Genomic DNA, 27,575 nt, shown 5'->3' on the forward strand with positions numbered 1-27,575 from the left:
CATCCGGGATAACATCCGGCCGGTAGGTAAAAGTGCTCCGCTGCTATAAATCGCTGGGCGCTATGATTGAATGGATTAAATAACCCTGGGCGTTCGGGGTGTTAAACAGGTGACCATTTTAAATCAAATAAAATAAAACATAGGCTCGAGATAATTTGCTTTTCCTTGTGGTTAAGTGTTCAAAATTGCTGCTCTACCACTGCACTAAGCCACTAGTCAAGGGAGGGTGGTAGTTCTATCTGCATGGATGGATGCACCATTTTGCATGGTTTGACTGAGCTGAGAGTGCTGCTTTATGAGTTGCTTTCTGCATCACTGACTATTTCATTAGTGCGTTGACAGAGGTGGGAGACGCACACTGACCTGCCAAGTGAGGGGGGCAGGTGACGATCACAGCTTTACACAGGAAGGAGTGTTTGGCAGTCTTCACGTTGGCCCATTCGCCATCCTGTGTACACACACACACCCGCGCACGCACACACAGAAAATGAAATGCGATGACTAAGGCACAGAGGCAGTTGCAGAGATTTGTTGAGAACTTTGCTTGTATACAGTACACCGTTTGGTATGATGGTTTTGAAACACTATTTATTTTTACAAACAAATGCATGTGTACAGCATGACAGCTGACCTCACACTTTCTTTGTCTATCATGTATTAATTAATTTTGACTGGATTATGAAATATTTCGTATCAATTTGATAAAGAAATATGTTTGTTTGTTTTTTTACAATTTGGCCATTTTAGTAATTAAGAAAGCAAGGAAAGACCAATATTACTTATACAGACATGGTATAGGATAGAGCCTACAAATACACTTCAAATACACTTCTCAAGGAAAAAACAATTGCTTTCACGTGTTTCATTAGTAAGAAAAGAAAGGGAATTGCACACTCCATTGGTAGATGCCAACTGCCTTGAAAAGATCAATGGGCTTCGTCTGGGTCTCGGTGGTCTGCACGTATCTCAGTTGGCATCTAGAACTGGAGTTTTCGCTTAGTTATTTATTTATTTCTGGGTCTTCTCTTTTTCTGCCAATGTAGTTGTTATCACAAACGTGTATTCCCTCTGCTGACCCGTACAGGTCATGTGGGACAGTGTAGAAAAAACCGCTACACGTGAATTCACATCACACGCCTGCATATTTTCACCTGACACAGAGGTGATATACTGGGAGTTTGCCCTCCCTGCCCGCCATGCCTCCTGCAAAAATGTTTTTGTTCTTTGTTGTTTCTGTTCTTCTGAGAGGCAAGGATTGTGAGTTAAGAGTACAAAATCACCTCTGCTGCATTCAGCCTCTAAAAGTGTCCCAAAGAGCCAATTATGATGGGAAAACGTAGTAATTATTCATTACATGTTAATTCAACATAATATTATGAGTGAATGTTATTTCTATATTCTAAATGGTTGATTGTTGAAGCTCTGTTTATGATTAGAGTGAGCGTGTTATTAGTTTAATTACCAGGGTGGGATCTCCAGGAGGGGGGGCGGAGCGTGTGGGCGCCTGTCATTACTTTTATGTTCCATTAATTTTTATAATGGAGACAAAATGTTGCAAATCCTGCAGTAGCATCCCAGGACATTGGTTTTCTAACTTTTTTGGTGTGCCTTGGTCACCCTAAATCCCTATATCTAAAATCATTAACATATATTTGTTTTTTTATAATCAATTAAATAAATGAATTTGATTAACTGTTGCACCCCTAATCAATCCATCCATCAATTGATAAAAGATCGAACAGCAGTGCTGCACAATTTTGGGAATGCGGTTCAGGAACATTGGACAAAGCTCTAGCTTAGCGTTAAGCATGTGACACTTTGGTCCTTCGAGCTCTAGAGGAAGGAGAACGGTCAGGCGGAACAGACAGGCGGCTCAGTGGAGACGGGGCCGTTTCCCCCACTGAGGAAGCTGTTATCTCTGTGTCGCGCCTCATCAATCCCTGAATGAGCTGTTACTGTACTGTACCTGCCATATGGCCATCACAGCCGAGCCCAGCCGGACATTCTCCCGCCCAACACGCTCTGCCAGGCACTCTGAAAGCTGCTGGGCGCCTCCCTGTGGAGAGACAGAGATTGCAGTCCAAAGGAGGGCTGAGTGAGTACCAAAGGAGGCAAGGACGCCTTGTATCAAGCTACACGCCTTCCTCCTTCCCCCTGCCGGGACTACATAATGCATGAGCTTGACATGCCGTGTAATGTAATCATCAAGTCATTATGGGAATCAGAAGAACACGCGCGTGGATGGAAGTGTTGCCAAACCCCATGGCAACAGCTCATGTTTTTGTTTCGAGCCCAGATTTGTCCCAATTTGTAAGAAGGGGAAGGGGAATGGATAGGGCTAAACGTTACATATGAGGACAACACATGTTTGTTACAGAAGTTACAGAAAGAATATGATATATATTGATATTAAATCGAAATCATGACACGAGACAAGATATCTGAATGGGATCAGAATATTGCGATATGGAAAAAAGTGTTTTTTTAAATCACTTATGCCTTATTTTTATACTTTTATACAAAAACAAATGGTGTAAAATAGCCGATCTACAAGCTCACAATCAGCTTGTATACTGTCACAATATTATATTGTCACAATACGGTATCTTCGATAGAGGTACCTGGTCAAAACTCTCGTGAATTTTTATTTTGTCCATACTATGGTCCAGCCCTACTGCTTGTGTGCAGACTGTGGTTGTTATTGTATAGTGCTGGCTGGCACCTATACGTTTGTAGAGTAATTGAGTTGCACGGTAAACAAGTGTTCCCTATAGGAAATATGACAGAGCATTGGAAAAATGCTAGATATAAAGATATAATGAAACAAACAAGAAGCCGGGAATTAAATGGATGTGTTTGTGTACATGCAAAATGCTAAATACTCGTAATTTATGTAAGACTGATTTCATATTCGGAGCATGTCTGATATGCAAATTAAGGTTTGACTGAAATGGCTTTTCTAGCATGGAATTAGAAAAAGAGCTACAGTACCATATTTTTTAAACGTCTAATATTCTGAAGTGGTTTATGCGAGCGTAAGTCATGCAGTCAACATATTTTGGTGAATGTACTTCCAGGGCTTATTTGAAGGGGGGGGGGGGGGGGGGGGTGAAGAGGAACGAAACGCTTCTGCCAAAAATAGATTTACATTTTCTACAGTTTTGGTTCTTTTTATAAATGATCTTTTAGAGGGCATGTGTGCAGAACTATAAATCCAGTCAGAATAGGTGAAAGGTCTCGATTCAAAGGTAGAGGGTGCGCGTGTGTGATACAGAGAGAGAGAGAGAGCGAGAGAGCGAGAGAGAGAGAGAGAGAGAGAGAGAGAGAGGGGGGGTAGAGAGAGAGAGAGAGAGAGAGGGGGGGGGTAGAGAGAGAGAGAAAGAGAGAGAGAGAGAGAGAAAGAGAGAGAGAGAGAGAGAGAGAGCGTGGAAAGGCACAGCATAAAACAACCATGACAGGAAAAACACTATAAAGTATAAGATATGAGAAAATGGTCAAATGGTTTCCCAGAGGAGGGGAGAGGGGGGGGGTCCTTACCTTGACCTTGAACTCCTGAGCACCGCCCGGGGTGCTCTCCAGAAGAGCCAGGAGACCTCCAGCCGCCGCGGCGTACATGAGGAAATACAAGAAGGACATCTGGGACGGCTCCATGCCAAACACAGCTCTGCTGCTCAGCGCCATCATCTCCTTCAGCTCTGGATTCATTCATATAGCACACACAGTGAAAATCCTTAAGCCAAATTCCAATACCCCAAAATCTTGGCCACTCGCTCCCTCACACTCGCTCACTCCAGCATGGTGGTGTTACGGTGAAATTGGTGACCTGCTGAAATATGTGACAATCGTGTAGACAATCACATAATGGCAATGTCCGTAAACGTAAATCGTTGCAGTTTGTTCATTAGCAGAGTTCAGGCCCCAGACCTCCCTGTAAGCAGTGGTGTGCACAGATACACTAGGGGTGCTAGAGCACCCCCTGCCATTTTGGCAATGTGCCCTTTTTTTTTTTACAGTGTACACTCTACAGTATGTGGACCATGGTGACATTGATCAATTCTTGATAAAAAAAAGCTTCTAATATATTATTTAGGCCCCAAAATCTATAAATCTCACACTATTAAGGCAACCAGCCGGTTCCACGCGCTGCACAAGGTGCCCTTTTTTCACTTGAGCACCTGCCCCTCTAAATGTCACATATGTAAACAATTTCACCATAATTTAGTGACCAAGTGTGAGTGAGGCAAGTGGCCGAGATTTGGGGTATTTGGAATTTGGCTCTAGTGCCGATATACTGTACTGTAACGCCAAGAGAGTAGTGACTACTCCTACTACTACTAAGCCAGGGGGAGAAAAAGGGAGATGTCAAGTGTCGTCTTTTGATTAAATATGGAAATTTCCCTCCCTTGTTTATGGATAAGGGCCATGTATCACATAATGGCAATTAAGGAGAAAAGTGCACAGCTTTTAACCCATTTTGGACTGAGGCCGATTCTAAAAAGCCCTCTAAATCCTGACATAAGCTTTCTGAAAAACTTCAAATATTTATATAGCAGCATCAAAGTTTTGTTTTTTGTAATACTGTACAGAACCCCAAGAGGGGTTCCCGTCCAGAAGGGTTAGAACACCAAAAGGGGTTCGATCCCGCCCAAGACATTTCTGTTGTTGTTGTGTTCTTGTACAGCTCTTACCTCGAGTCCAGGCATGTTGGTCCATGTAAGAGTGCACTGTCATACTATCCAACTTCACAGCATTAGGGGTCCTGGAAGGGTCCTCGACACACACTGTGGCACACAGCCTGTCAATCTGACACACACACACACACACACACACACACACACACACACACACACACACACACACAATGAGAAACATAGGACAGATACAAAGGGAGATACAGCCATGTGTAGCAAAACAAAAACCCTAATGATGATGATAAAGATAGAAAGAGTCAGAAGTAAAGAAGTACCAGACACTAGGTACATTACTGAAAAACACAAAAATAAAGAAACACCTTGCCTAGCCCTCGGCACTTGGACTGTATTTATGCAAGGATATAATAAAATACTGTACAGGTACAGTGTTGTCAGACTTTAGAACGGCAGGCAGAGTAAAATAAGGAATAATTAGTCCCAGAGAAAATGTGCCAGAGTTATGAGCGTGAGCAACAATCACATAATCTTCAGGCATGAGATTGTCTTTTTAACAAGGCTGTAAAAAAACATCCCACTGATACGGAATTTAGGCTACTGATCACAAGGAAAGATATGTAATACTAAATGTTCTACTCTTCTTGTCCATGTCCTGCGGTGTATATACATTCTGGAGATCCCCTCCCTAGATTGCTGGTACTTTGCTGTTTAGTGTGATGAATGTGCTCTCGTGGCATCACTTGGAGCCCAAATTCACACAGCATTGCTAACGTAGCATATCATTAGCACGTCCGTTGGAGACAAATCGATTTGTTGCATGGAGAGGTTGTCGGGACTCCACCGCAGATTACAAAGATGCCCGTATGTGTGAATTGGCCTCTGAAGAAATATCCAGACAGGCAATGCATCCATTAAAGCCTGATTTATAGATGCGCTGCCAGTGTTGCTATTTTTGGCATGTGACGCCGGCGTGCAACTACGTTTAAATGACGTGGTTAAGTGGCTCATCATTAGGTTGTTCCTGCCACTCACGAAAGACTTGAGGTGAATTACGTGTGTTTCGTTTTCTTTTTATGTCAGTATCATGTTTAGTCCTCCTGTGATTTGTGACCATAAAGCACCCTTCTAGACACTTCTAGACACACATTGACACTGAATGAGCTGTGTGTGCGTGGTGCTACAGTAACTAGTTACGTCAGTAAAATTATTTTTGTGCAGGATGTAACATGTCTATGTGTTTGTAACATGTGTGTTGCAGTAAAAATAAAAATAAAAATGTAGACCCCATTAGTTGTTAGGGTGCATTTGTCACCGTACATTTGCAAATTAAATTTGTCCTCTCTAACCCTCATTTAACTCATCCTAACTATACAATTACAATTTAGGCATTTAGCAGATGCTCTTAATCCAGAGCGATTTACAGTAAGCAAGAACACATGGTAATACATTTAAGAATCATAAGTAAGTAAGCTAAGAACCTAACATCCGTCTAACAATAGAATAGGTACAATGAAACTATGAGTATACACTATAGAGTGCTATGTCTACATAAAATGCTATCAGATGAGCCTGTGCATATGCCTGTAAGGTCGTCGAGGCTAGGGCAAGTGCTACGGGCTAATTATCAGCAGCATTGGGTAAGTGCCATTAATGCAGCGACCGGGGAGGAGTCAGGTGTTAAGTGTCTTGCCCAGGGAGGTACATTTCCACACGCAGGCAGGCGGGGGGAGCGACCTTCTAATTACCAGGTGGCCTCTCCAGCCACTCAGTTACTAGTTACTATAGCATAGAGCCTACAAGAATATTGTTGCTTTCGTGCCGAAACCTTAATTGTATCTCCATGATTCAACCTTTATGCGTTGTGAGCTTGTAGGTCGGCTATTCTGTGTTGAATATCTAACAATGAAAATAATTAACAGCTTCTGACAAAACAATAACTACACTGGAGCGAGAAAAAAATAATTATATATATATATATATATATATATATATATACACACACACACAGACAGGTATTTTTCTCTCTGAAAAGTAATGGTTTGACAGAGACGATGTGTAATAATATGCAATGTACAGTAGGTATTGATATTTCTATGCCAATGTGTAGTATGCACTGCATCACTAGTCTATAGATTCACGTCTTACCTTCCACAGCAACTGAGTGAAGTCGATGAGCACCAGTGGAGACAGGGTGGGGATACTGGTGCTGTACGTGAGGACTTTCCCATGAAGCCCACCCATGTGGTGCACCTTCTGGCCCGTGTTGTACTGTGGGTAGACCTCCACATCTAGCTCCTGTATGAGCTCCATGATGTGGGTCTGTGTGCTGAAACAAACATAACAATCTTAATTACTTTTATATAAAACACATTTCAAATGTACTGCTTTACAGAATGAACGTGAGTTGAATCCAAATGTAGAGTCACAGTAAACGGAGCAGATTTCCAAGTATTTAATGAAGAAATTATGTAAATCTTACACTTAAGAAGCAGGCAAGAGGCAGGTAATCAAATGACAAAATAGGAAGTATAGTACACCTAACCTCCAAAGGCAGGACATCATGACAAACAAACTATGAACTGACTAATGTGTGTGTGTGTGTGTGTGTGTGCAATGAGTCCAGCATGGCACTGCTGGGCTGATGAGGGAGTGGGGACAGGTGTGTACCTAGGACTGGGAGAGAATGGAATGTGGGAGTGGCTGAAGTGGAGACGGTCTGTGGAGAGACAGACCGTGACAGTACCCCCTTGTCAAGGGACGGCTTCCAGACTGGTCCGGAGCACCGAGCAGGGTGGGTGGAGTGGGTCTGGAGGAGGGGGACTGAGGCAATGGACCAGAGCAGAAGGGGTCTGGGAACCTGTACCCCTGCAGGCAGACAGCCTAGAGACTAGACAGTAGGGGTCTAACGATATAGTAACTGCATCGAAAAATCTTTAATTTCAAGAATCGAAGTATATCGAAATGAAAACAGCAACATTGACTTTGTATCGTATCGTTTTGCAATGCAAATAATCGGTATCAAATTGTTTTTTTTGTTGCTATTTAGCAATTTTTAGAAGAAAAAAGAAAGAGGGGTTTAATGACTTAGTTTAAAATAATGTCAATGCATTTTAAATAGTTACTGTATCGATTTCAAATCGTTGAATCGGATCGGATCGCCATAATGAACCAACATCATCCATGTATCGTATCGCTGTTAAAATATATCGTTAAACCTCTACTAGACAGGGTCAGAGCAGTTTACTTCAGGTGGGCGGCCTGGAGGATGGAACATGCAGGGCTGAACAGGTGACCCCCACCTTCTTCTTGAATAGTTGTAACTCTGCTGGGTTCATTTTTTATGGAAACCCAGAAACTCCCAGCCCCAGGCCACAGAGCTTCAAACTAAAAGGGACATATAATGGGACAGCTATAACTTTGGAAGAATTGCATGTAAGTGCAGCAATTTACAGACAATTATGCAGTCATCAAAATGTTCCTGTCACTTTCACTTCCAGTCCCAGATGCAATGCTGGAAATCGTCAGCTGAGATAATTGCTCCAATTCCACATAACATCACCTTACTTTCAAACAGAACAAATTAGGTAAGATGATCAGATGAAGATGGCCAGTATGGTTTGATAACGTCTTTGAATGAGCTATTAGTCTAGTCACTGGAAGGGGGTATCATGCACCCCCCGGAATTATACTTCTAATCAGTGTTTTCTTATTGGAAAAAATGTGCTGAAAATGATGAGCTATGATAAAAAGTTGTCAAAATGTCCCACCTACCTCAAAACCCCCTTTTTGGTATATGGCTCTGGCGAAATTGTGTAAAGGCAAATATTAATTCACTAAAATTACATAAATAGACATGGTGGTCTGAAATTGGTCATGGAGTATCTTGACACATAGGGGTAAGTAGCAGAACAGGATTTGGTTGGTTGCTACCATTATATTCTTAAATATGACCCACATCATCCTCAGAAACACCAAGAAATATGGTGTCCGCTTGACTAATAACAACAAAGATGGTTATTTTCCAACACATTATGGTGAGTATCACTGCCTCACTTGTATATAGAAAACTTCCCATATCCCTAAGCTTCAATTTGAGCCCAAGATAACCTTTCTATCTTGTAAATTACTCTTTCTGTCACCAAAATTCTGAACTATACCTCAAATCGGTGAAAATTGTATATTCAGTCAGTATCAGCTATACATTTGGAATGAATGATTGAATAACTGAGTTTGAACTGACTCCACATTATGGAATATTTCTTGAATAAGCCATGTTAAAAAGTTGGCAAAGTGTCCAATCTACCATTTTTATGCAAATGAGTGTCACCATTATCAAAACAATCGATTTTCACTATATCTCAGCCAATATTGCACTTAAATGAACAAATAAGGTGTCTAGACCTATGTTTTGAGGGTCAAGGATCTCAGTGAAACTATTTTTAAAGTGACCACATGTGCCCGTGGCATGCTGGTGTATAAATCAGTGCTGCCATTACAATAAAGTCACATTTATACCAAGTAAGAGATACCAATATTGCATATAACTTTACAAATAAGGTATCTAGACAGGTGCTGTGCTTTTAAGCAAGCTTTATAATTTAGAATATACTGTAGCATAACATCACAAACTAAAAACATCCTTAGTATGAACAATAGTATACGGCAGTATACACGCTATAGAATGGCCTGCAATATGCAGTACAAAATTCAAACAATCCTGTAACAGTATTCCATCCTATTCCTATACACACTCAAAGGCAAAAATGTAAACAGTGTACAAACAGTGACCACCCTAGCCTGCACCATAAAGAATAAAATGCACAAATGTCACATTAATCAGTCATCGTGTTCATAGAACTCATCAGTCTTTTTGTCTTCTTGTCCATGGTCTCCAATGACAAGGATTTTCATCCATCTCTGCCCTTCATATGGTTTTGTTTTTACCACAATAGCTTCATTAGCTCGCTTGTATAAGGCAACACGATGGTTCTCTTCAGAGCAGAGTAGCATGGAGGAAGACGAGCCAGGTCAACTTTAGATTTAAGGAGTTTGTCATTTGCCCCCACCATTGTCCGCAGCAACTTGGCACGGGTGACGTCCACTGGGGCGGCGGTGGCTCAGGGGTAGAGTGGCTGGATGGCAACCGCAAGGTTGCCAGTTCAAACCCGGGCTCCCCCAGAGTTAGTGTCGAAGTGTCCTTGAGCAAGACACTGAACCCCTAACAGCTCCCGATGTGCAGGTTGGTGCTTTGCATGGTTTCCGCTGCCATCAGTGTATGAATGTGTGTGTGAATGGGTGAATGAAATGCACAATCTTTGTAAAGCGCCTTGGATAAAGGCGCTTTATAAATGCACCATTTACCATACTGAAGACTCGCAACTCTGTCCATACAGCAGACAGATTAATTGCTCCAACTATACTAATTAAGGATCTGTTCCATATAGTGTAGCACAAGGCACATTTGAAGGACCCCCATAACCCTTACAGGTCCATTTGGTTCCATTTGTACATTCAGAGTTGCACACCCGTAAGGGGCCCGGCATATCAACAGCTCAGTGGCCTTGTGGTCAGAGCGTTTGCCTTGAGACTGGGAGGTCGGGGTTCGATCCCCGGCCGGGTCATACCAAAGACTCAGAAAAATGGAACCCAGTACATCCCTGCTTGTCCCTGCTTGGCACTCAGCATCAAGGGTTGGATTGGGGTAAGTCCCTGCTACATACTAGCGTCATGTCCAGGGGGTGTACTTGTACATCAAGCTGCCTCTACAGCCTGTTACTACAGAAACAGGAGATAGGCTCCTGCCCTATGGGCCTCAAGGCTCTGCAAGGCTTACAGGTCCATTTGGTTCCATTCTGTACACACTGTAAAGTTACACACCCGTAAGAGGCCCTGGATATCATCAACAGCTCAGTGGCCTTGTAGTTAGAGCGTCCGCCCTGAGACTGGATGGTCAGGGGTTCGATCCCCAGATGGGTAATACCAAAGGGTTGGATTGGTGTAAGTCCCTGTGACATACTAGTCATGCCAGGGAATGTACTTGTTAGGCTCCTGCCCTATGGGCCACATGGCTTGGCTTGAGCTATAGAGCTATTTGAATTGTGAGTCTTCAGTGAAATAGTGGTGGGGGCAGATGACAAACTAATTTCTAAATCTAAAGTTGACCTGGCTCGTCTTCCTCCATGCTACTCTGCTCTGAAGAGAACCACCGTGTCTTATACAAGCGAGCTGATGAAGCTTTTTTGGAAAAAACAAAACCCTATGATGAAGGGCAGGGGGGGTTGAAACTAAAGAGTGTTTTAATCCAGTGTGTCCTGCAGTGCAGTCCTACCAACCTCACTGGTTGATCTCCTTGACACTGTCTGGAGAGCATGGACAAGAAGCCGACGAGATAGAGGAATTGATTTAATCGGCACTGATTTGTACACCAGCATGCCACGGGCACATGTGGTCACTTTAGGAATAGTTTCACTGAGATCCTTGACCCTCAAAACATAGGTCTAGACACCTTATTTGTTCATTTAAGTGCAATATTGGCTGAGATATAGTGAAAAACGATTATTTTGATAATGGAGGCACTCATTTGCATAAAAATGGTAGATGGGACACTTTGCAAACTTTTTAACATAGCTTATTCAAGTAAGAATTATTCCATGATGTGGAGTGAGTTCAAACTCAGTCATTCATTCATTTATTCCAAATGTATAGCTGATACTGACTGAATATACAATTTTCACCGATTTGAGGAATAGTTCAGAATTTTGGCTACAGAAAGAGTAATTTACAAGATAGAAAGGTTATCTTGGGCTCAAATTGAAGCTTAGGGATATGAGAAGTTTTCTATATACAAGTGAGGCAGTGATACTCACCATAATGTGTTGGAAAATAACCATCTTTGTTGTTATTAGTCAAGCGGACACCATATTTGTTGGTGTTTCTGAGGATGATGTGGGTCATATTTAAGAATATAATGGTAGCAACCAACCAAATCCTGTTCTGCTACTTACCCCTATGTGTCAAGATACTCCATGACCAATTTCAGACCACCATGTCTATTTATGTAATTTTAGTGAATTAATATTTGCCTTTACACAATTTCGCCAGAGCCATATACCAAAAAGGGGGTTTTGAGGTAGGTGGGACATTTTGACAACTTTTTATCATAGCTCATCATTTTCAGCACATTTTTTCCAATAAGAAAACACTGATTAGAAGTATAATTCCGGGGGGTGCATGATACCCCCTTCCAGTGACTGTACTATATGCTATGTATGGTACAGATTGCGGTTTACCATAGTACACCACAAGAAAACCATGTGTACACATCTTTATCAGCCTGTGTCACATTATCAACAGTAGAGTTGTACTAATTTGGTTTATGCATTGTCAACCCTTAATAGGCTACAACAACTCTCAAGGAGGAATGTCAGTGTGTCCCATTATTTTTCTGCATAACAGAAGGACAAAAAACATTATGGTGCCTTGCATTTTAGAGCGGTGCCTAACCTTTCAAGGTTTCAATGAACAGCTGTGTGTCGGTCTGACAGCTATTTAAAAAATATATTTCTCTTTTGTTTTTCACATTCAGAAAATATCAAACCTGTTTGGGGAAGTTAGAGCCTTGCTCGTGTAGCAGACAATTCAAAGTTTATTTGCTTATTGGTTGCCACCAACTTTTGACGTTTAATTACTTATTGGCCGTCAACAGTAAATAGGTTATTAAAAATCTAATAGTCTACTACTGTATGCTGGTGGTGACAGCCACTTTGCAAACCTATTTTAGCCGACGTCAGCTAAAGATGATAAACAAGCTGGCCAGGAATGAACTGCAGATAGATGGTGAGACAAGTTTTTATTAATCTGTTTTCTTTAGTGTGTTTAATCAGCCATTATTTTAATCTAGCCTGCTCATCCTGTATAATACAAACATTTAACTCTCAGTGGTTAACACAGGGTCATAAAATCTATATTTATGTATGATAAAAATTCCCCTTATCTCTATTATCAGTGCTAGATTCCGGCTTGCTACTCCTTTATCTTCTCAAGATAGTGTTTTTTTTTCTCCTTCACTCAAGCAAAAGTAAAACGCATTGCTTGGTTGTCGAGGAGCTACATGACATACAGTATGTAACCACTTAAACACCATATACTTCACTGAGTGTTGTCCTCCAGGGGTCTGTACTGGGCCCCCTTCTTTTCTCCCCTCCACACCATACCTATTGCCCAAAATAGCTGATCTATACAAGCTCAATAGGCTTGTGTCCCATTGTTGATCTGCTATCTTGGCTGAATGTTCGCCTAATATAAACCACTGTTCCGCTTGTCAGACAGTAGCATACAAAATTGCCAATTTCTATTTTTGTTTTGGGGTTGTGCACATGGGGCAAATGATGCATGACAAATAAGACCCCCCCCTGCTTTGTCTATTTGCAGTCATCTCAATAAATATATGAATATTATATAGTACATATGCCATATGTTTGCATACGTGTGCCCTGTACAGCAGCATTCATCTGTGTGTGTGCTGCCATACACCAGAACGGTTCTGATCACATGGAAACCTGGCGTACGTCTTTCCGAACCAGTGAACACGCTCTGAAAATAGCCGATCTACGAGCTCGTCGCGGCGCGTTGCATTTCGTAGATCAGCTATTTTCGTCACGTGGCAGCATCGCACGGACAACGTATAAATTAAGCATAAACCATTTGGATGCATCACGCGATCGATACCAATCTATATAATCATCCTCAGTCTGTGTCTGTGAGACACTGTGTCAGTAAGTGGATTTGTAATGATTCCGGTCTGGATGAAGCTCACAGCCAACTACTAATCCAACAGAAGAGCCATTTCTCTGGCTGTTCTCTTGACATTAGCAGCACATGCTTTCTTTCAAGGTCTTCGGAGCAGAACGGAGAATTTCCTAAAGCCAAGTCATTAGCTGTCATTGATTCTCCATTTCATACTTTCAGGTTGAGTGCTCCGAAATGGCTGCTTGTTAGGCTATAATCATCTCTCCATAGCCACTTTGTAGACATTATTTCCATAAGCAAGGCCATTTTTTAATTAGCCAAAAGCACATTTTAGCTGTTTCCATTCCTACCAACAGCTTTCCAATAATATAAGCCAGAGAACAAATTGGTACCATGTACAAAATTCACCACTAATTCTACTTTGTCAACTAAAAAAAATGTGTGTAAGCCATGTTCCGATTAGAATAATCAATACTAGATACTCACAATATAAAATGCATTTGCTTTTAGCCCGTTAGTGAGAGCGCTTGTACACCAGACCAACTGTTGGTCCACTAACAGCAATAGTCCTGTGCATTGGGGGATCATCATCTGTTAAACACTGCAGCTCTATTTTATATACTGCAAACCATTATGACAATAGCTGATCTACAAGCTCACAATGCCTCACAATGAGATGCATTGTGAGCTTTTAGATCGTCTATTTTCACTACTACTAAAATTGTCCTTCAATTTATGGAATTTCTTAGATTTGTCTTATATTTCTTCATGATTTCTTTCCTCCTTTTTAGGGAATGAATGGTGAAAATATTTAGAAACAATAATTACAAACAGTGCCTAGGGGGCACTAGCTTGTTGCATGTGATATTTTGTAGAGGTTGGCTCAAACGATCCAATCAGCATTACCTGCCAACCCACTGCCCTCCTAAGTCCCAACGATCAACTCCACTGGCTGCCGGTAGGTCTTTGGTTACCGTGCGTCCCCCCACTCGATCTGGACCACACAAAGTAACAAAGGAAGGAATTCAAATGCATTATTTTTTCCTGCAGCAGATCAAAACGGATGAAGGAGGCAATCATCTGGATAATGCAGTCCAATTTTTTGCCAACCTTTTCCTTCCAGTATCAGAATCCTCAAATTGGAATTTCTTTTCTGGAGCATATGAGCCGCACTCAGTCCAGATAATCCAGCACCCACGATGACAACGTCCCAAATGTCTGCAGTCATATTCGCAGTTAGGTGAACCGATCTGTCAATTGAAGTGTTAAAACGAGACAAAAATGTTTTCTTCTTTATATGGGCTGTGTTGGGTCAGGTGCAATGAAAGCCTGCTTTCATAATAATGCACTTTGGAATTGGAAGGCAGAATTAGCTCCCGGAGCCTCTCACCTACATACACAACACAACACTTCAGTATATAAACAAACCACTTCAGTCCAAAGATCGGACATGAGAGGCGCTGGTTATGCTCAGGCAGGGAGACACTGCACATATCTGTGACCAGAATACCGGTTTGGCCTGAAGTGTTCCGGTTTCAAGTTGCGTGCCCAACAAGTATCAGTAACAAAGCAAAGCAAAGTTCTTTGTTTACCCAGGGTGAATGGACCCATAGAACATTTCATGGTAGGGGGTTCAATGCCTTGCTCAAGGGCACTTCAGCGGTGGTAATTTTAACGTGCCAGTCCGGGGATTCGAACTGGCGACCTTCCGATAACAAGACCACTCCGCAAACCGTTCGGCCACCGCTGCCTAACAAAAATGTACCAGTTTCAACATTCAATAGAAAATTATGTCGCGTATCAATGTGACGCTTTCCGAGCTATGATTTAACCTCTCCCATTCAACTTTGACCGATTTCAAATAACTTTGTGACAGTGTGACTGTCACTGTCTGTTTGCTCATTTACATGCCCATCAGTACGCACACTGGTTAGATAGGTTATGGACAAACAAAAATACAAACTACAAGCTTTAAGGTTTTTATTAAGCAAGCAGCAAACAGATCACAAACAGCTCTCACCATATCTCTGCTCAGCCATCAAACATTTACAACAGGTTCTGGGTCTTTAAATGGGGAGAAGCACAGCTGAACACTAATTGGGCCAAACCAACTCATGTCTGTGGATAGGGAGGATTATTTGTCACAGAGGGACACTGGACTCTAAAAAAGGACTTTTGAAAACTAAAGGACTTGAGAAAGAAAAATATCTACAAACTCAAATTAATTGAAATGTTTGAAAATGTGTTTTGTGCCAATCCCAAGCAGATTTGACATGTTGTGGGTTAACCCCTATCAATTGGTCCTGTCTGGTGGGAGGGGCCATGGGGGATATATAGCTGGTTGGTCAAGAAGGTGTCAATCTCTGAGGAGATTTTTCGTCTCCTTTGTAATGCCACTTTATTCTGCACTCACTGTTCACTTGGGGGAAATAAACCTTGTTAAAACTCTGCCCAACTGCGTTGCCTTGCCATCTTTGATGTTTATTGGGTCACTATAGTACCCTCACCTGAGACAGGGGTGTGACAAACTGATTGAATACTTTATTAAACAGCACAGAGTACAGTTGAACATTTAGTCTAAAAGGATAGCACAGGAAAAAAAAGTCCTTGCAGTCTCGTTTTCCAATCAGGAATCTCCATTACTCTATGTCCATAATATTCACAACATTATAGTGTCTTACAGTCAGGCAGTCCTAGTTTGGGCACAATATTCACAGCCATGTTGTAGCCTAAGTGAAGCACCCTTCTTGTGTTTCTGCGCCTCTCCTTAGCCGCAATGAATTGCTGAACAGTCAGTGTTGTCCCGTTTATCTCTGTGAATGTGACACACAGCAACACTTGTCTGACTGTCATTGTGCTTCAGGGCCAGGTTATTATCCTCCGAAGACCACTAAAGCTGGAAGGCACTGCAAGGAGCAATCTCCATACGTTTTTTTCAAATTGCCAGCTTTTTTTTTAGCAACAACCTATCTAGTTAAATGATGTGATGGATGAACAAAATCCTTAGCTAATCCATCCGTACCACATGAAAGTCAGTTGAAATATGTTGTAACGCCGAGGCTTACATTTCCTTCCCCGCTTGCTTGCGGAGCACACGTGATCCCATCCCACACACGTGATCCCAGCGAAAGACGCAGCGCAAGTCACTTGCAAACCTATAATGCCCAACTTCCGTGTTCCGTTGTATGACAAAGTCACACAGCAAAAAATAACAGCTCTCCAAGCTCACGACGTGTACCATGTTGTGTTCTGCCATTTCCTTCCATGACACTGTTGTTAGACAGAGTAGCCTAGAAATTAAATACCTAATGTAAGTTCAAGTGCAATGTCCACCATACTTTAGCTATTGAAAAATAGCAGATCTACAAGCTCATAGCGCAGCACAGAGTGCCTTTTTTCAGAAAACTGTCAGGATTTTGAAGACATTTTTTATCAGGCCTAAATGGGTTAAGGTGCTTGATCAATATTAAAATGTATCATTACATTTTAATATGATTTTCATTTGATATTAATTTTATCAAACACACCCCCCTCCTACAGTATAAGCCCTGCATTAAACTTCAGAGTCCATGTTAGACCCTTTGAAAACATACGTCCAATGCATGCTCCTGGTGACTTGTATTGTCCTTCTAATGAATGGGGAGAGCTTCATTTTCCGATGGCTCATTTCATTATGTTAATATTTTCTTACAGTATGTTGCATCAAGGAGTCCTTCAAGTTCATGCATGAAATCAATCAAGTCCTTGCATGAAATAAATCATCGGAAATTGAAGGTCTCCCCTTTCAGTGGAAGGACAATATCAGTCCTCAGAAACATGGGTCAGTTTTTAATGGGACTAACATGGAACTTGACGTTGAATGGGGCTCATATTGTTCTTATCCAGGGACTATTTTACTGAGGGACTCAGTAAAATAATAATTTAACTCAACCACGTTCAATACATTCAGTACATTAACACCATTACATTGATATCCTATTTGATCTCTGTTTGGATCACTGTATCTTTGTGCATGCGTGCGTGCGTGCGTGCACTTTCACCTTTTCATCCAGTTTCCTAATTGCCTGGCATTGCTAGAGTATTTTGTTGAGGATATCTTGCTATAGCAGGTGCTGCAGTTGTACAACTTTGATTTCAAACACTAGTATGCGATGAGCTTATATAATGTAACGGATCAATAACATGATTCTTCAACAATTGCTTCTCATAAACAACTTGACAGCTGTATGTTCGACCTATCCTTCTACTGTGGTGGTGCACTAGCACAGTATATACATGTACAGTGTGTGTGTGTGCGTGTGTGTGTGTGTGTCGCACGCACGCACGCACGCACGCACGCACGCACGCACGCACGCACGCACGCACGCACGCACGTGCGTCTCCTACAGTACATGAGAGGTATAGTGTCATATTACAATGACCTCTTTCTTTCTTGAAGCGTGTCGTTTTCACAGGGACTACTTTCACCAAGGTTGCATATGCCCTGTACTGATTATGCTATCTCGCTCTCTCCCATTTGGGGTAATTGGCTGGACATTGGCAAAGGGAGGTGTGAGTATTATATTTAAGGTCTTTCTTGAGCAGAATATTGATGTGCCAGTCCACTGTAGAGGGCAGTACGCCAGAAATGTCTGCCTGATGTGCCAGTAGATGATACGCATCTTAATGTAATTAAATTAATAAAGCCAAACGATTGAATCGTCTTGAGTGCAGTCCATTTTCTTTTCATGATGAAGACAAGAAAATACTGCTGCTGTACATCATACTGTTATCTATATGTAATTCAATAAGAAGATCATTCTGATGTCAGCCTTAGGGGTTAGTTAATTATACTCATGAATTCAGTATCTGAAATGTGTTTGATCTTGTTTGTATGAGCTGACATTTGAAAGTCTGTAAAACTATTGTTAAAAAAAAAAAAAAAAAACTCTTGGCACAGTTAATTTGTTCTGCTAATGCTATTCATTCGATCCACACATATGACATTTTGTGTACAACACCGTGAGCCAAAACGTATAATTATGTCCAGCATTGACGATGCGCTCGAACAGCTCGTTTGACCACAGTGGGCAGCAGCAGATTTAACGGATCCCCGAGGCCCTGCTGCTGTACCTTCTAGCAGGCCCTGGCCAGGGTCCATTGGAACCGCTGTGTGGTCTACCACAGGACGGGAACCCCTTTTGGTGTTTTAAGGCAGTGGTTCCCAAAGTGGGGTCCGGGGACCCCCAGGGGTACTTGAGGGAGTTCCAGGGGGGACCCAGCTAAATGATAGTTAGGAACCAAATGGACCATTATGGGTCTGTAACTCTGAGAGCGTACAAATGGAACCAAATGGACCCGTTAGGGTCCATTTGGTTCCATTTGTATGCTCTCAGAGTTAAATCAGCATTGATTTTACAATATAAATTGGGGGTCCCAGAGATAGAAATGCCATTAAATGGGGGTCCGTAGACTAATGCATGTCAAACTGGGGGTCCTTGAAATTAAACGGGTTGAAAATCACTGCTAGAGCCATAAAAATCGTCTCTTATTGGGGTCCCTGGCATATATTTTCAAATGGGGGGTCCGCGGGCTAATTAGTGTCAATTTGGGGGTCCTTGACATGAAAAAGTTTGGGAACCACTGTTTTAAGGATTATGTTATTTATATAGCACCTTTATCCAAGGCGCTTTACATAGATTGTGCATTACATTCACCCATTCACACACACATTCATACACCGATTGCAGCGGAAGCCATGCAAGGTACCAACCAGCACAACGGGATCAATCTGGGGTTCAGTGTCTTGCCCAAGGACACTTCGACATGTAGACAGGAGGAGCCGGGATTCGAACCGCCGACCCATGGATCATTGGACGACCTGCTCTACCTCTTGAACCACAGTCGCCCCTTATACTTAACCTATTTTTGAACAATAGTGAAAATGTGGCACAAATCTTTGAATATATATTCTTTCAGGGCAAACGTTTTTAACTCAAATCTTTGCTTCTGGGGGGGGGGGGGGGGGGGGTCCCTGGAACAACATATTTTCAGATGGGGGTCCGCGGCCAAATACAGATAATTCTGGGGATCCTTGACATGAAAAAGGTTGAGCACCACTGACATAGAAACAGGTTTTTCAGAAAACCTTTCGGATTTAGAGGACTTTTTTTTAGAATCGGCCTCAGGTCTAAATGGGTGTACCTCAGCGGTCTTAGTGGGAACCCCAGGCAGGCTTTGGAAGTATTTACTGTAAGTGATATTGTTTTGATTAAAACTAAAAAAGTGTTTGGTCAAAAGTAAAAGCATAGTCTATATTCTGATGGTAATCGTTGCTATAGTGTTTGTTCAGTCACAGCCTCACAGGGGTCTCCCTGTCTCTCCACCTCTTTAATAAACAGAAAATACATTTGTCAGGTAGGTGACACATTTTCAACCAATCAGGACAGAGTACCCAATTGATCAGCTTAATTTTTGTATAGTGTTCCAGTTCCAATTTTGCCTGCTCATTTCTTTGTGTAATCAATCATCACTTGCAATTTCACTCGTTTCATCTGTTCCCTATTCTAATTGGATATGCATTTTCTGTTTAATAAAGAGCTGGAGAGTCATGAAGACTCCTGTTACCGAACACAGTATATACTAGCAATGAGTACTATCAGACTATGAGCTATAAACACTTATTTGAACCAAAGCAAATCACTTACCCTACTAGTTTTAAGGCCACGATTTGCGAGACACACCTCCGGTTTTATTGCCAGACCCCTACATCGCTCAACGCACAAGACACAGCCATTCCAGTAGGACAAGGCATGGCACGCTGCCTTCCACCAGCTACGAGAGGCACTCACCGGGGTCTCTGTCCTGGCGTATACTCCAACCCCTGCAACAAACCATTCATTGTGGACTCTGACGCCAGTGATGGGGGGCCTGCCCACAGTGCTGTGCCTTTAAGGGGGGGGGGGGGGGGAGCACCTATTCTAGCTGCTCCCTCCACTATACTGGTTGACCCGACGGGAGCTGTTGTGTTGGTTGGCTCGGGTTAAAACACTTTCACCTGTACAATTTGGGCTTTACAGTGTATACTGTATAGGCATTTAGCAGAAGCTTAACCTGTCCCGAGCGACTTACAATAAGTAAGGTGAACGCATACATCAAAGGCAGAGAGACTGTGTAGCGCTTAGTTATCGAGGATCACAGGTAAACCAATACCATCGGTCTAAAGCAGCAGTTCCCAAACCTTTTTGGCCATGCACCCCCTGTTACCTCCTGACCTATAGCTGACGCACCCCCTCACATGGAAATACAAATTGCATAAGCTATATAGAGACATATATTTCCTATTTACCCACATATATGCACATATATGAACCTGCCTATGGCATATATATGCAGCATAGACTATATTCAGCATATACTTGCCATATATTGGCATAATATGTTAATATATTTATTTATTTACATATATATAATATATATTTAAAATAAAACCATAGCACCACCAGTAGCCTTTTCATGTTGCACACCCCCCTAGAAGGCGCCCGCGACACCACAAGGGGGGGTGCACGCACCATCGTTTGGGAACCCCTGGTCTAGTAAACTATACACTATCAAAATAAGAATCTGTACATTGAAACTATAGGATTACCAGATAAAGAATGATCATCATACCTGTGTGGACAACAGTTCCTGCTCACCCTCAGGGACATTGGATTCCCTGACACTTGTGAAAATAAGGAGGCACCTCTGAGACTTTGTGTTGGGCATGTGTGGGTGGGTCACTGGGTACACTTAGACACTCCCTAGGTGGGAGCTGTGTAGTGTTCCGGGATGTTCACTTCCACTGTAGCCTGGGGTCCACCTATGCTTTCTATGGCATAGGCAGCTCCCGGCAGGATCCGCCGGGAGAATCTAGACGCAGCTGCGCGACATGATACTAATTAATTAGAGCGACAGAGAGAGAGAGGAGTGTGTGTGTGTGTGTATACGTGTGTGCGTGTGTGCATCAATTTAACAAAGGTGCAGACGATCAGAAATCAGCAGAGAGTGATCAACGTTTGCGCTACTCTATGCCGAATTGAAGTGGAGGTTTCCGAGGCTACTTCCACTGTGACTGAGAAAGACTTGAGAAAGAGGTGGGGCGGAGGGGAGCGGGCGGGGTCGACATAATAATGCCCTTACTGGGCATGAATATTGTATTCATAGGCGACCATTTCCAAACTCTGCTTGTGATTCGAACCCACTCAACCCAGGAGGTACAGACTGAAAGTCTATTGCCTAACAAGACAAGACCTTACAAGCTGGCTGCTGGAATACCTTTCTAGAGTCCAGGGATTTGTGTTTGTATTAGAAGGTAAAACCGCCTGAGCGGTGTTGCACATATACAGTTTTTACTGTACAGTATATGTGCAACGCTTAGGTTGCAAAACAATGGAGGATGGGGGTTGTTGCATTGCACTAGGACAGTTAACAGTTAAATAGCACACTGTGGACCTACTCAGAAATGCATTCAAGATTCTGAAATGCAAATCATACAGTACATATATGCAATAATAAGCAACGTTCTTTCATAATAATGTATAATGTACATACCACCCATATATATTATATGGATGGACATGAAAGAGGACAGTTTGAGAAAGGGCGTCAGAGTTCATATCAAACACCTGGAGGCGTGCAACCCAGAGGGGCTGCAGAGCTTTGAAGAACACCAGATGCTACGAGAAGAGTGCCAGTAGAAGCACAAGAAACCAGTCTGAAAGACCTGCCACCTCCTCCACCTGTGAACCGTGCCAGAGGGACTGTACCACTCCCGTGTGGGACTCCATAATCATAAGAGAAGCTATAATGACTATATGGATCAGCGCATTGGACAACCAAGAGCGCTGGTCCAATGGGCCTATATGGGACTTAGTACGCCTACAAAGATTAATCATTTGAACAATCACAGTATAAGCCAAGTAGGAAAACTTGCCATTTGAATTATTATTATGTATTTATTTCACCTTTATTTACCCAATGGGTGTTGGCTGAGAATAACTTATCTTTTTGCCCTGCTTCACACAAATGGGTACTCCTGTCCTGATTGGCTGACATTAAAACCTGGGAGTCAGTGGCGTGCACAGATAGACACTAGGGGGTGCCCTTTTTTTTTTACTGCACAGTATGTGGACCATGGTGACATTGATCAATTCCTGATAAAAAGCTTCCAATATATTATTTAGGTCCCCAAATCTATAAATCTCACTATTAAGGCAACCGGCCAGTTCCACGCGCTGCACAAGGTGACCTTTTTTCACTTGAGCACCTGCCCCTCTAAATGTCTGTGCACGCCACTGCTGGGAGTTGACCAATACAACCAGTCTTATACTCAGCGCAGGCACACTTTAGCATCACGAAGATGCCAAAAGCCACTCGTGGCAGGCGTCTCTTCCCGGGTTTTTAGACAGCTGGTGGATGGAAATGAAGCTCCACCCACGTGGCAGAATGCCGCGGGGGCAAGCGTTTCCGGGAATCTGGCCGACGTGGCATTCTGCCGCATGGGTGGAGATTCATTTCCATCCACCAGCTGTCTAAAAACCTCGGAAGAGATGCCTGCCACGAGCGGCTTTTTGCCGCACATGGAAGCCCAAGTATGCTTACACCCACTGTTGGCCACTGAGCAGTTCCACTGGAGCAGTTGGGGGCCTTGCTCAAGAGCACTTCCACAGTGTTGGGGGGAGGGGTAAGTGTTGGCCAGTCCCTTCTCGACTCAAATCTGTTCGATTCTCCAAAACCAGGAACCTTTCGGTTACAAACTCGCTCCTCTAACCTTTAGGCCACCAGCAGTAAATCATTTCAGAGAAAATTTGTAAAGCAGTTTGCTGCTCATTATAAGTCTATAAATGTAACGTATATACTGTATGGTTAGCAACAGCAGTGGAATTAAATAGATGCAACAAAACAGACATGTGTTGAGTGTTTAGACATATTCTATGTTTGATGATTAGATGATTACCTGGTATCCTAGGTACTTTGCAGCGCTTAATTGTTTTCTTATTGCACTCCATTTACTTGATTTACCCTGCAATTCCTTACACTCAGTTCACTTGATTTACTCTGATCTTGCACTTACTACTGTAAATCACTCTGGATAAAAGCATTGTTCCATTTTACTTGGCAAAGCAGAAAGGAAAAAGGGAAAAGGCAAGACAACAAGAATAGTCTTGACTGTGTAACCCTTTTATTTTCTGAAGCTGCTAGGCAAGCCAGATTTGTATTACTTTAAAGGTGAGGACCAGACTATTTTTGATTGTTGGTTTTATTTGCTCTCTATTACTGTGACTGTATCCAGAGACTGTTAAAGAGGTTTGAAAATTCTGTAACTATACTTTGTGTTAACCTTTAAAAAGCCTCTAATAAAGCGAATCTTCACTCGCCAACCGTATTGCATCCTTTTCCACCCCTAGACCACTAAGGATTGTAATATTCGCGTATGTCGAGAACCATCCAACCACTTGTCACATTTTCAGTGTGTATTGCTGACTCCCAAGGGAGTGCAGTGTGCAGAGCGTGAAGTGGGTCGGATCAGCGGTGTGTGTGTGCCAAAATTACATGCTAAATCAATGTAATTGTGGCCATCACAATTCGCAAATGACACATAACAGGCACATAAATACTGCACCATCATAACAACACAACATCAACACACACACAACTGTATGAACATATGGACATGGCCTCCACTAGTTGTAGTGAAAAAAGAAAAAAACCCATTTGCTATGAAGCCGTTTGCTTAAGGCCAAAACTTGTATTAGATAAAGGATTCACAGAATCATGGCCGTTATCAGCAGTATATTTTAAAATGTATGGATGCCCTCCTTAACCTTTTTTAAGCATTATGTTATACTTTAGCTATTGGAAAATAGCAGATCTACAAGCTCGTAGCGCGGCACCGAGTGCCGCGCTACGAGCTTGTAGATCTGCTATTTTAGAAAAAAATTGAAAACGTGCACATTTTTTAACATTTCTTTCACAGCGAACATTTTTAACTCAAATATTTGCTTCTGGGGGGTTCCCTGGAACACCATATTTTCAGATGGGGGTCAGTGGCCAATTACATACAATTTTTGGGGTCCTTGACCTGAAATAGTTTGAAAACCACTGACATAGAAACATAGGTTTTTCAGAAAACTGTCAGGATTTAGAAGACATTTATAGAATCGTCCCCAGGTCAAAATGGGTTAAATATGCTACGAGTTTAGATGATCAAGTTGTTTTTTTATTTTATGAATGCTTTGACATTCACAATCTACTTTGTTCGAGAACACCAAATGATAGGATGTACTGTAGGGATAACTTCAGCCTGGAGGTACTCCACTGTTTGTCCAAAAGAGACAAGAAACAAGGGAGACAGCTAAACAAAGTAAATATACGGTAGTTAAAACGCAACCAACCTAATAGCGCTACACTGAGAATGTTAATTTAACTGCCAATTATTCACTTTTTAACTTGAACTGACAATTAATGTTATGGTCATGCTGCTCCTATACCTGTCCAGCAGGTGTCACTCTATGTTTGTGATACGCCCCACATCCATGTGTGTTGATAATCCCTGCCCTTAATCTGATGTGTCTGATGTTGATTATTCTGTAAGTAAACCTGATATTTTTTTTTTTTTTAAGATATTTTTTTTGCGGCTTACGCCTTTTATTGTTTTTTTGAAGGGACAGACAGTAGGCTGACAGGAAACGGGAGAGAGATGGGGGAAGACATGCAGTAAAGGCCGTGTCGGGCTCGGGAGTCGAACCCACGGCACACTGCGACTGGATTACCAGTCGGGTGCCCAGACGGTTACGCCACCGCCTGGGCCAGTAAACCTGATTTGAAGTTATATTTTATTTTATTTTATTTTTTGTATCCTGGTTGTACCCAAGTATGTGGCCTGTTCCTGTATTCAGCCTGTTATGAAAGTACATTAATTTTTAAACAATTACTTTTCCTTCACGTGATATAATAACTCATGTGATTGGGTTATTTCATTTCCCATATAGATTTGTGCTATTGTGACTCGTAACCGTCACCTGATGTAACACCTTACTACCAGTAAGACGCCTAAGAGCGAGCAGCGAGCACGCATCCGCCTCGTTGACAGCAGACTGCTGGGCGAGCGCTGGTGCTTTTGCATGGGGGGTCAGATCAACATGGAATTAATTATGTACTGGCCATATAAGCATGTCTTACAGGGTTTGATGAGGTCAGATCAACATATGGAATGTCAGAACAGGTCAGCTCCATATAATGTAGATCTAAGGGTGGTAGCGGAGACATTCTCTTGAGTGTACAGGGTTTGATGAGGGCCCAAGTAGGGCTGGGCCTTCGTTTTCAGGCCTGTTGAGAACTCTAGTTTTCGCCGGCTGCCGGGCACGGCTGCACAAAAAAAGGTAAATTGTGCATTTATATAGAGCCTTTATCCAAAGCGCTTTACATAGATTGTGCATTAAATTCACCCATACACAGATGCCAGAGGAAACTATGCAAGGTACCAACCTGCACATCGGTAGCAATTAGGGGTTCAGTGTCTTGCTCAAGGACACTTTGACACTAACTCTGGGGGAGCCAGGGTTTGAACTGGCAACCTTGCGGTTGCCATTCAGCCACTCCACCCCTGAGCCACCACTAATAACTTTGGGGCAGGCCAGTTTGAATGGACAGGTATCAGTCAAAAGGGAGACATCGAAGAGGAAGGATGGATGGGCAAGGATCAACATAATGGAATGTCAGAACCTGTTCTGACATTCCATATGGGCTTCCATATGGGCATAATTGTGACTTGCAGATCGCATTTACTATGACATATAGTGATGTCACGAGACCTGGACTTTTTTGATTGATTGATTGAAATATTTATTAACAGTTTGCAAAATTACAGTATTACATTTCAAGCACAAACTCAATACAAAGACTGTTAACTGTGAGTGGACGACCCAATTAAGCATTACACTTGTTTACAAGAGGGTCCACCTTGTTCAATTTATCAAAACATTTAGAGACGTACAAATAGACACTTCTATATAGTCAAAGAACAGAACAGGAATTCATCATAAAGGAGGTAAAAAGGGAAAAGAAACATATATAGTGAGGGGAAAAAGGGGTGGGGGGGGGATTCAGATTTTACAGGGGCCAGTTTCGAATTACAGCCGTCCGTAGGTGCCCTTTACATGTATGGGGATTTTGAGTGATACACTGACGGGAATTTTCATAGTAAATGCGACCTTTAGTCGCCAGTGTTGTTTTTGGCAGCAAATTTAGATTTTAGTTTTAGTCTCTTCAATAGTTTATTTAGTTTCAGTCACATTTTAGTCACCAGGAATGTTTTAGTGTTAGTCTAGTTTTAGTCGACTAAATATCATAAGATTTTAGTCAACTAAATCTACAGTAGCTTGTAGATCTGCTATTTTCAGCATGCAACCAAGTGTAAAACGACTTATACTGGATCTCTTGTCCACTAGTCAATACATTTAGTCTTAGTTTTAGTCATCATAGCTTAGTTTTCATTTCGTTTCCATTTAGTTTGTCAGTTAGAAAAAAGTTAGTTGACGAACATTTTTTGTCTTAGTTTTAGTCGACAAAAACAACACTGTTAGTCGCAATGACTGACAGATGGGAAATGAACATTTTCATAGTAAATGCGACTTGCGGTCGCAATAAACTAGAATCTGGTCATCTAGTTACGCAACTAGATGACCACTAGGGCTAAGGGTAAGGCTCATGGTTATCTTTATTGTCTCAATGTCCCCTAGTGGAACATCGTTTAGCGGCCAGGGTTCACATTCAGAACAAAATACAACAGAAAAAAATCAAGATGGAAGGTGTGGTATTTGGGATTGTCACATGCAGCAACAGTCCCAGGCAGTTATTGAATGAAGAGACGAAGATTACAATGAAGCGAGGGGTCTGGGGCGAGCGGTGCGAGAGGAGCAGGACTCCACATGTCTTATCATAATTATAAGCTTCCTCCTGTTGGCACCTCTGTGCTTCCCAAACATCACGATGATGACGATTGCTTAAGTTGTCGCCCGGTCAGTTCAACCCAGCAGAAATATAGCAAACAGACAAATTAGTTTATTTCCGAAATTAGTTGGACGGCGCCCTAAACGGCCGCGTAGTTCACGTGTATGGAGGGCCGGGCACTGCTTATAGCTTCATCTCACGGTTTTT

The 27,575-nt window shown here is 42.2% G+C and overlaps 1 protein-coding gene across 3 annotated transcripts in view; it reads right to left on the reverse strand.

Moving 5' to 3' along the window:
• The window catches only part of LOC306939812 (putative flavin-containing monoamine oxidase A), a 163,453-nt gene that overhangs the window by 107,995 nt on the left and 27,883 nt on the right, over window positions 1-27,575 (reverse strand). Inside the window, exons 1-7 of one of the 3 annotated variants that reach the window (XM_079524530.1) lie at window positions 14,508-14,642; window positions 14,304-14,391; window positions 6,795-6,975; window positions 4,689-4,803; window positions 3,538-3,695; window positions 1,967-2,056; window positions 364-448 (exon numbers count right to left, since the gene is read on the reverse strand). In XM_079524530.1, coding sequence (XP_079380656.1) covers window positions 364-448; window positions 1,967-2,056; window positions 3,538-3,695; window positions 4,689-4,803; window positions 6,795-6,975; window positions 14,304-14,391; window positions 14,508-14,625 — 835 coding nt within the window. In that variant the 5' untranslated portion in view covers window positions 14,626-14,642. Of the gene's footprint in view, window positions 1-363; window positions 449-1,966; window positions 2,057-3,537; window positions 3,696-4,688; window positions 4,804-6,794; window positions 6,976-7,128; window positions 7,234-14,303; window positions 14,392-14,507; window positions 14,643-27,575 lie in introns of those variants that run through there. The other 2 variants (XM_079524531.1, XM_079524532.1) reach the window with 2 other exon arrangements.

This window comes from Electrona antarctica, assembly GCF_951216825.1.
Source record: "Electrona antarctica genome assembly, chromosome: 16".
NCBI classification, from domain to species: domain Eukaryota; kingdom Metazoa; phylum Chordata; class Actinopteri; order Myctophiformes; family Myctophidae; genus Electrona; species Electrona antarctica.